This window comes from Ostrea edulis, chromosome 6, assembly GCF_947568905.1.
Source record: "Ostrea edulis chromosome 6, xbOstEdul1.1, whole genome shotgun sequence".
In the NCBI taxonomy this organism is placed as follows: Eukaryota; Metazoa; Mollusca; class Bivalvia; order Ostreida; family Ostreidae; genus Ostrea; species Ostrea edulis.
Window position 1 is genome coordinate 34,705,724 of NC_079169.1, and position 10,965 is coordinate 34,716,688.

The window sequence follows — 10,965 nt, forward strand, 5'->3', positions numbered from 1 at the left end:
AGGGTAAGTTTTCATGTAATAGAAGTTTTCTCAGAGTTAAAAGCCGCAAATTATTGCATTTTCTGATATTTGAAGACTTGTTTTGGGTAGGCCTAATTCCTAAACAATGCAATTTCCCGTATTTTCTCAGTCTGTCGGAGATGAGCAACTTCAAAGTTGATCTCTATCTCAAAAGGGTAGCGAAATACGCATCGCATGCATAGTCTACACATATTTTCTATCATGACAAACTTCACCTTCGATGCAATATTTTGATAAATAGACTAGGTCAGGCTCCGTAGAACTAAGATTAAAGATGGCAACCTTCACATAGATGCTTCGTGTCGTTGTTGCTAAGTGAATCATTAAGCGGCTCAGTTGACTTGTGTTTTTCCGAGTTTATGTACATTTTGATAAACGAAGGTTAACATCTTTGTCTCTTGCATTAAATTATAAGGAATGACTTTAATTCTGGGGCAAGTTATACTCGTAACCTGGTTTGGGTCAGTTTACGCTTTTTTATAATCCGCTTCGCGGATTATAAAGCGTAAACTGACCCAAACCAGGTTACGAGTATAACCTGGTTTGGGTCAGTTTACGCTTTTTTATAATCCTCTTCGCGGATTATAAAGCGTAAACTGACCCAAACCAGGTTATACTCGTATAACTTGCCCCAGAATTAAAGTAATTCCTTAGGTAGACTAATTAGGCCCTAATTATCACTTATATCTCGGATACATGCCTGAGAAAATACACTGAACCAATCGAGGCAACACTCATTGTCAAGTTACATATGTAACAAAACATTTAAAGGGGGTACAATTTCCACACTTTATCATAATATTACCTGTAATAGACAAGAATATGCTTAGTTTAGAGCTCCTGACGCTGAATTTATTTTTATAGAAATCCATTCATTCCTTATTATTCAAATTACGCAGAAGTTATCAGCTCAGAAGAATGTTTTCTGATCATCCGAGCGCTGTACAAAGAGCAATATACAACACCTGCCTTTCAGGGATACCGCCTTCATTATCAATACACAACTAGTCGGACTTCCAGGGATACCGCCTTCATTATCAACACGCAACTAGTCGGACTTCCAGGATACCGACTTCATTATCAACACGCAACTAGTCGGACTTCCAGAATGCCGACTTCATTATCAACACGCAACTAGTCGGACTTCCAGAATGCCGACTTCATTATCAACACGCAACTAGTCGGACTTCCAGAATGCCGACTTCATTATCAAACACGCAACTAGTCGGACTTCCAGGGATACCGACTTCATTATCAACACACAACTAGTCGGACTTCCAGGGATACCGACTTCATTATCAACACACAACTAGTCGGACTTCCAGGGATACCGCCTTCATTATCAACACACAACTAGTCGGACTTCCAGGATACCGCCTTCATTATCAACACACAACTAGTCGGACTTCCAGAATACTGCACTAGCCTGTCTTGAAGGATATCAAATAAGCTTTCGCATAAAATCCCACTTTGTGTGCGCCTAACGTAACCTCTACCATGTATTAATAGATGAGAGATACTCTGTACTGTAATGGAGAGTACACTACGGATAGGATATATCCATAGATATCCTTAAATGTTCTGAAATAATCCCCATGTAGCATTGATATGGTTTTCATGGATTAGATCAAATTAAAACAACATGGTACTGTTCAGAATCATTATCTTTAACACACAGATTAAATACATCAGATATGATAATTTATAAATAAATGTGTATACATATTTGATACTGGGTACATCCTGTATTACAAATTAAGCAATTTCTCACTGACTGCAATCTAATGGATATTGAATAAAATACTAAATAAAAAGGTTTTTTTTTGAACGAGAGTAGAGTCATCCCAATTTAACGATTTCACATTGTTCTTGTATATACAATGTATATATTTGACCTCTTGACAACTTTGGATGTTAATTGTTTTTTTTTAATTCTCTCTCTCTCTCTCTCTCTCTCTCTCTCTCTCTCTCTCTCTCTCTCCCCAGACTAAACCTATATACACTGTACAAATAAATACCAAGAGTAGTCTAAATCACTAAACATTATCTTGGGAACAAGTATGTATCATTGACTTGATAGAGCTCGAGGTCATTCAACCGTGTGCATTTAGAATTGTTACTGATATGCTACATTGCCATGAAAAGGTATTGCTTATCACGAAACTTGGTTAAACAATCTACATGTAAATGAGAGAGGTACACGAATAATTAATACTTCTATTGTGCATTATCACAGCCATAAATTGCCGTATAGCACGACAATTTATTATTTGTATTTACCAACTTCTTGTAATCTTGCACTTCTACCTTTCTTTTTTTTTTTTTTTTTTTTTTTTACATAGATACCATAGACGATTGGTGTCTGAATAGTTTTAATAGTTCCCTTTGTTTTTGTTTTTGTCATTAAGACTGCAGAAAAATCGAATGATTTTTAAACCCCATAGCAAACAGTTTTCGTCATGGTTTGTGATATCTAACTCCTTCATGAATAATGATAAACAAAATTGGAGGCACTGAGTACAAAGGACATCATTCGGGTTAGGATTATGAATAGACATAGCGCTTTCCCAGTTTAAAAATTACTTGACATTATCATAATGTGTCAGAATCAAGATTATGATATCTATGCATGGTTCCCATAGATTACAGATACTTTTTATGATTGATAATTTCTTAATGCATGTAATTTATTCGTCGTGAAACTACCAATGCCTGACAACGTTTGTAACTTTAAATTATCATGAACACAATCGGTAATAGATAAAGCCGCTGAAAAAAAATTATATTACGAATCGGTACAAATCTTTTTGTTATACAAAAGATGACGTGAAACAACTATATGCTAACGGGCTCCAATGTATTTATACAATAAATGTTCTTGTTTCATGTTAAGATTTACATGATTCCACTCATTAAAATTTGTACTTTATATGATTTAAAGGCTATACGGCGCACAAATTCTCTACAAACGATATATAACTCCGAGTTTAAGTTTGGGGTTTCCTCATAAGCGGAAATATCCATAGGAATTTGGCCTCGTCCAAACTTTTACAGATCTGGAAATATATGGGCACAAGTAGGTACACTTAATTTTTTTAGGCTGTGTTTGTATATTATTAAAAACCTTTTAATTTCTGATTGGGTAATTTATAATACATGTATATAGAGGGGAAAATTACAATTATATTAAAATTGCATTATTCAGAGGTCTTTTTAAAACAATTGAATTGCGAGAAAATAGCAGTTGTGGACAGGTCAGTGCTATCAAAACTCTAGAATACAGGGCTTCCTCAAGATCTAAAGAATGCCTGTAGATACCGGCTGTTATTTTTATCAAAATCGGGGTAGCTCCAGACCACAGTTTCTGCAGATGTCACGGCACATGAGATCTGTTGTTAAATGTTTGATTGACAGGCGGCTTACAATTTGGGGGTGTTAACTTAAAATTGGGTCTTTAAGAACTATAGTGTATTTGAAATTGCACAACTGATCTCAATTCAGCAACATCAAAACGTGTGACTTTTCATCCTCGGGTAGACCATTCCTCAGGACAATCTAAAGACTAGACTTTTTGAGATCATAGACAGTTGCTTTTTCAACAAAAATGGAAAAAGGAGAGATTCATATGTTGTAATCAGTCGTTAAATTTTTTGTTATATACCACTCTAATTCTACGCACAGGTATTCTAAAATTGGTAGAAAAATGCTGGGGTTTCTCATTGACAACATATTTGTACTAATTGGTGATCAGGTCTGTTGGAAATCCCATGGGCACAAGTTATACTCCTGTGTTTGCTGACCTGTTCTTATATTCTTATGAAGCATAGTTTATTCAAAAGCTTATACACGAGAATAAACGCGTTCTTGGTTTCTCATGCAACTCGACATTTAGATATTTGTACGACGTATTATCTGTCAGCAATGATCATTTTCATTCATATGGCCATTCGATATATTCCAATGAACTAGAAAAGCAGCTGCACAACACGTCCAAGGTCTCTATTGCAAAGCAGTTAATATTTCAGTGATGAGCAAAAGTAGGGGCTTGGTAGAACTTTACTGAATACCCACCACATTTTCACTGCGAAAATCGGGAATCACGCCGTCGATCTTGCAAACTGAAATTTGCTAAGAAGGAAAAGATATTAACATCCAAATCTTTGATTATAAAAAAAGTTAAATATGCACTTTTCTTTTCCCCTCCTACAAATGTGTTCTACTATCAAATCCACTTTTAATTTTGAAAACTTGCAATACCTTGATATACGCCATCTTAAATCTAAAAAATATTGTGTGATGTGTCATTTTTCTTCTTTAAACTGATGGATAGTTCATTAGAAGTTACCAAAGTTGAAAAGACAATCTGAAAAAACTCTGTAGGTTAGATAATAGCATATGACCATCAAAATCAACAAAATCGAAACATACGACATTACAACACTTTACACAACTACATGTACATGTACATTGTATTCCTCACAATCCCTGCATCTCACGTTGACGGAAGTGTTTCATAGTAATTGAGACCGTTCTTAACCGATTGTTTTTTGATCACTCCGTTTACGTGCATGCCCGATTGAGATTGGGGCTCAAGGCGGGTGTGACCGGTCGACAGGGGGTGCTTTCTGTTAAGGCACCTGACCTTACCTCTGTTGTTTGCAGTGGTCCACATTTCCCCTGTTCTTAATTTATTTATAGGGTTGAAGCAATTGATCATTATCTTCTCCTTTTCACGCACTGGTCAGTTATATTGTACATAAGAGTAAGGCAAACACGGAACGTTTAGATTAGAGCAAGAATCCACTACTGACAACTCAAGCCAGCCTTGAGCCATTTACCTGATTAGAAAAATGGAATAATCCGTTATCAAAATCAGAATGCAAAGAACGGGCTAACAATTGGTATGAAGCAGACACTTGTCGACCCATTGATATCTTGTATAGTGAATTTGCAAATTAAATCATTATAACGAACTTAGAATTTGCGAAATACTGACTTTAAAACGAGACTGTTGAAACACCTGCAACATCAACTTATTTGTCAGTAGCCTATTTCGATGTGAAAATTTCCCATGCTACACAAATATGGTACGTTTATGATAGAAAAGCTCAAGTATTTTCGTTTGTCATAAAGCTGTGTTGTGAGTTGACATCTAGGTTCAATAAGATATCAAAATATGAAGTAGAATAAAGCGACCGTTTGGCGACATCTGTCTCGTGCCATGATTTGTATAAAAAAGGAGCAAAAATGAAACAAACAATAAAACAGTTTATACTGGAGTCATGGGAAATCGATGATGGAGAAGCTGAAATCATCATGTTTGTCATAAAGTTGTGTTGTTAGGGCAATAAAATGTCAAGGCAAAATGTTTTTACTCTTTTTATTACCCCACATCCTTGTGTCCTAACACAACATAAAATCATTTCACACTTAAAGTAAAGTTTGACTGTTGGACCATCAATATAGCAAGTGCAAATACAAACGTTCATGTGTACAATGTACACGTGAGACCGCGACCTTTAAATAAGATAGAAAAGGATGAATATAACGAACACTAATCAATCTAATACAATTTACAAACAATACAAGATTTATATAACTGGTATCATTAAAAGTGTTTCCCAAATCTGTGAACAACTATTTCCCATTTTTCTCGCACAGGAATGCAAGTTTGAGCTCACATGGGAGATCGTTCCAATTTCCGGTTTGGTCAATATCAGCACAGTCTTCGATGCCTCTGTCATTGTTTGGTTCACCGTCTGCCCAGCTTGAAAAGATCACACTATTATTGCTCTCGCCCCAGATAAACTTTCCCTCTAGATGCAGATCATTCGCTCCGATCCATGCTAAAGAAATACAAAATAAGCAAAGAAAACCTAATACATAAAAATTGGAGATATCGAACAGTGATCAATCAAAGGTGAAGATAACGAACAGTGATCAATTTCATAACCCCTATAAGCAATACAGAATTGATAGTTGGGAAAACACGGACCCCTGGACACATCAGGGGTGGGATCAGATGTCTAGGAGGAGTAAGCATCCCCTGTCGACCGGTCATACCCGCCGTGAGCCCTATATCCTGATCTGATAAATACAATAAAGAATGCAAAAATGAGAGTAGGTCAAACACAGTCCTTTGGAAACAGCAGATAATGCATCAGGTGCCTTGGTGAATCTCATAAATCCCACAAAGAATACAAAATTAAGAGTAAGGCAAAAAAGGACCCTTGGACACATCAGAGGTTATGAAACACGTCAGAGAGCATTCGACCAAATGACAGTGAATTTGCAAACAAGATATTATATAATCTTAGAATTTGTGAAATACTGATTTGAAACGAAACTGTTAGTATCTCTTTAACATCGGCGATTTTGTCGGTAGCTTTCTTCGATTTAAAAACTGACCATACACAGACCATGCTCTTGCGAATCGAATCAGTTGCGTAATATAAACACTATATGCAGGGGATAATGGAATATACAAATTTGGAGAAAAGCTGAAGTCATCCCGTTTGATTCGCAAAATTTGAAGAAGAACGAAATGATTTGGAGGGATTGGCATCAAATGGAACTTACTATGCCCAAGTAAAGACCAATCGAATGTAACACATACTTAGATTAATTGCATACACATGATTATACAGGCCTCACAACAAGTTCCAAAGTGCAAAGTATATGTACAATATAGGTACTATTACAAGAACATTAAAGAATGAATGATTGAAAAAAGTTAGAGTTTGCACATACAACAAAATCAGAAATTATAATTATGTACATCTAAGTAAAGATATCGATTACAATTGTATTTAAGTTACACGCCACACGTTCAACAAATTCAAAGATCTCATGCATAATATGAAGTCAAATATAGCTTGCATGTACAATTATATGGAATAAATTCGTAAATTATATCTACAAATTTTCCAATAACGTGTAAAACAAAGTTATGATTAACAATAACAAGAGAACTGTAAATTACACATGTAAAAAGTTTACCCATTAGATACACAAGCGAGTTAGAAAGATATGTACATATGAACAACTTTTAAACAACATCTACAATAAATGCAAATATTGCGGTTCCAACAATTATATCAATTATAAGTAGAACAATTCACAAATTACATCTACATGGAATTCGCAGATCACATTTATGAAAAAAATCAGAGTACATGCACAAGAAAGTTATTAGCGTACATGAAAATAACAGATCACAAACAATACAGTTACAGAGGACAACATAGGTACATACCTACAGAGCTTGGAAATAATTTCTCTTTAATCCATGCATTTTCATATTTAGACCCAATCTCCGTTATATATGCTCCGTGACGTTTGCACTGAAACTAAACCCAACTTTAATTCATTTGACATTCTTACATAGATTGATAAATGAAGTATATTCCACGAATTGATCAATAAAAGTTGCAACAATGAACAAATCATGCTAAATCCTATCAAAATACAGAACCGAGAACAGGTCAAACATTGAGACATAGAAACCCTAAGGTTAGGCGCCTTGGAAAAGTAAACATCCCTTGTTGATCATTTTCACCAGCCATGGGCCCTATATCTTGATCAGGTAAATAGAGTAACCTGTAGTCAACATGAGTTTGTAAAGAATGACCTATCAATTCGTATCGAACAGGTCAAATGCCATTTGACTTAATGGCAAGATGTATTTGCAATAAGATCTATGGAATTTGCGAAATGTTGACTGTAAACGAGATCGTTAAAATCCTATGTAACATCATCCTGTTTTTCAATTTGTCAGTAGCATGCTTCTGTCTCAGTATTGATCATATGCAGATAAATGTTCTCGCTTATTGAATAGGTTAAGAGATGTGAACATCACATATAGGTGATAAACTAACGATGGAGAATCTAAAATCAACATGTTTATCATAGAATGAGTTGTTTATTTGCCGTTGACGTTTATTTTAAGTAATGCATTCAAATATGAAACAGATGTAGAAGAATTTGTGGCGTCTTTCACTTGGATGTACATGTACCAATTCGACATGGATAAGCATGATGCAAAATTATAATATATGAGTGCATTACTTCTTTTAGAGTTTGTGGATCTTAGGAAGCATCCAAAGAATATATAATCATTGAATACTTAAGTACAGACTTTATACATGTCCGTATCATTGATGAAACTGGATCAACCATAATCCTAAAAATATCAATATAAGAACACTCTTAAGCATCAAACCTGAGCATCATTCCAAGACATCTTAGTGTGATTGACAAAATAGCAATGGTTTAATAAGGGCAGCCACTCTGAATCATATTCTGAAATATGAATGATAATTGGTATCTACAAAAAACCCAAAATGGACATTTCAATAATGTAATAAATAGCAGGTGGAATCATAACCTCTTAAATATCGTCTAGAAACCAAGCGACTTGTGAAACTATATACTGGTATATTATCGGAATTCTATGATGACTACAATGTTTTTTTTAGTAAGATACGCATTGCTCTTATGTCAGTGATATATAGCACAACAAAAGATAATTAATCCTAGGAACATGACGCAATCCCCGATGCTTCCAAAGGACCGTGCTTGTCCTTTCCATAGTTTTTAAAATTCTCTATAAGTTTGATGATTTTGAACACTGTTCGTTATCTTTGCATTTTGCACGTTCTTATATGCTATATTCTAGGCCGGCCATATGTATAAAAATAATGACCCTGTACAGAATACAAGCTTGACCTTTGAGAACAAATTGAAGTTGAATAACAAGGAGTAAGTATCCCCTGGTGACCGGTCACATCCGTCTTGAGCCCTGTATTTTTGTACTGTAAATGGAATACTTCCCATACAAAATCAGTTTGAAAATAACAACCTTACAATTGGCATAAAACAAGTCAGACAATTTTCAACCTAATGGCAGGTTGTATTTGCAAATTAAATCATTATAACGATATTAGAAAATACAAAACAACTGACTTAAAATGAGTCATATATCTACGGAAGCCGATAAGTGCCAGGGTATAGAATTAATATTTATTTAACTGGCAGCCGCCACTTAATTTATGTGGCGGCCGACACTTATTATCTGGCGGCCGCCATATAAATTAACTGGCGGCCGCCACTTAATTTATATGGCGGCCGCCACTTAATTTAAATCATTTATATGGCTGTCACCAGTTATTCAACTCCTTTCTCTTTTTCTCTCTCAAAATGAAAGGGGTGCAATCCCTCCCCAATGCTTGGTAATATTTATGTGATATATATATATATATATATATATATATATATATATATATCTTGATCAGGTAAACGTTGTAATCCGTAGCCAAAATCAGTGTGCCAAGAACGGTCTAACAATCGGTATTATACAATCCAGACTGCATTTGACCCAATGATAGGTTGTATTACGAACTAGATCGTTATAACGATCATAGAATTTGCGAAATGCTGACTTTTAAATGAGACTGTTGAAACCCTTGTAACATAAACATGTTTTTCAGTAGCCTGCGTCGATTTAAAAACTGATTATACGCAGAACAAGCTCTTGCGTATCGATTCAACTGCGAGATATAAACGCCATATGCAGGTGATTATGGATTATTGCAATTTAGGCGCAATTCTATAGGATACGACATTAAAAATGATGGTTTCGTGTTGCGACATACGTTGACTCGCAAAATAAACCCCACTAGGGCGCGACGCATAGGTGTACATTAGAGGTATTTTATCTATTGCAGGTGACTTTACAATATTTTGGCTAAAAAAAGCTCGATGAGACGTAAAACAAATAAAAGCTTGAGAAATTATCACTTACTTAAATGTGTCCAAAACACCCACCCAGTCTGAGTCTCGTATTCCAGCGTCTCATTTTGACTGTTGATAAGTTTACAACATCCCCGTTCCTTCTGATAGAAAACACCTACACATCCAGGTTTTCTCACTGTACACAGCATTACACACAACGTAAGTTCAACCCCTTCCAATTCAGAAATAAAGGGGTACTCTTGGATTGGTAATAAGTCACCTAGACCGGATCCAGGCTTGTAAATGTTCGCAGTACATTCTAGAGAAATTCTTATCATAAGAAATGAAATAACGCTTAATTGTTTCATTATACTATCTTACAGCTGATTTAACGTCCGAAGTATTTTAGTACTGGATTTTATTTCTTTAACCGAAGTTTTCCAATACAGAATTAAGTGAAGTATTGTATGACAGACATATTTCAAACGAAATTAAAATGAGTCACACTGAATCATACCTTATGTATTTCAATTAATTTCAAATCCCCAAAGGTTACTAATAATGTAATGCATTTCTAATAAGGTTTGATGAAATGACTAGATGTTTACAAAAAAGTAAAACAGTTATGTTGAATACACTATGAAGTCTTTTGAAGTCATTTACAATTGTCTCAAAGCACTTGAGTGCAATTTTATTTTGTTGATTGATCTACGTCGAGGGAACTAAAAAATTCCTAATTTAAAATATTTTGGGACATACATTACATATCAATAGTTGAAACACTCACCTATCTTTTCTCTAAAGCTTTTATTTTAAGTTTCCCAAAATCACCATTTCTAGGGGGAAATATCACCCCAACAGACAAACGCTTTTTAGCACACCTTGTCATAGATAACGCGAATATCATTGGATTACTAGGTACTGATTTTCATTATTTGAAAAGAAATATGGGTCCAAAATGTATAAAATGTTAATTTTGACTTCATCACAACATAATAATGACAAAAACGGAGGCATACAAAAATTTAAAATAATGAGTACCCCTTTCATCCACTTTTGTTTTACGCTTACAAACAATTCGGTTAATCATATTTTGACAAAACCTTTGAAACAGACCTGATCAGCATCGACTACAAAGATATTGTCAATGAGGAATTCAAGCATATTTTTTATTTCAACTTCAGAGTACTTATGCGTGGAATACGAGTGATG

The 10,965-nt window shown here is 35.0% G+C and overlaps 1 protein-coding gene across 1 annotated transcript; it reads right to left on the reverse strand.

Annotated features, from left to right (window-relative positions):
* Positions 1-5,387: 5,387 nt before the first annotated feature.
* Positions 5,388-10,120, reverse strand: LOC125683350 (lectin BRA-3-like). Its single transcript, XM_048924418.2, has 4 exons — positions 9,824-10,120; positions 8,243-8,322; positions 7,277-7,370; positions 5,388-5,867 (listed from the first exon to the last, which is right to left on the reverse strand). The coding sequence occupies exons 1-4, from the start codon at positions 10,089-10,091 to the stop codon at positions 5,659-5,661; spliced, it is 651 nt and encodes a 216-aa protein (XP_048780375.2). The 5' UTR covers positions 10,092-10,120; the 3' UTR covers positions 5,388-5,658.
* Between the last annotated feature and the right edge of the window lie 845 nt (positions 10,121-10,965).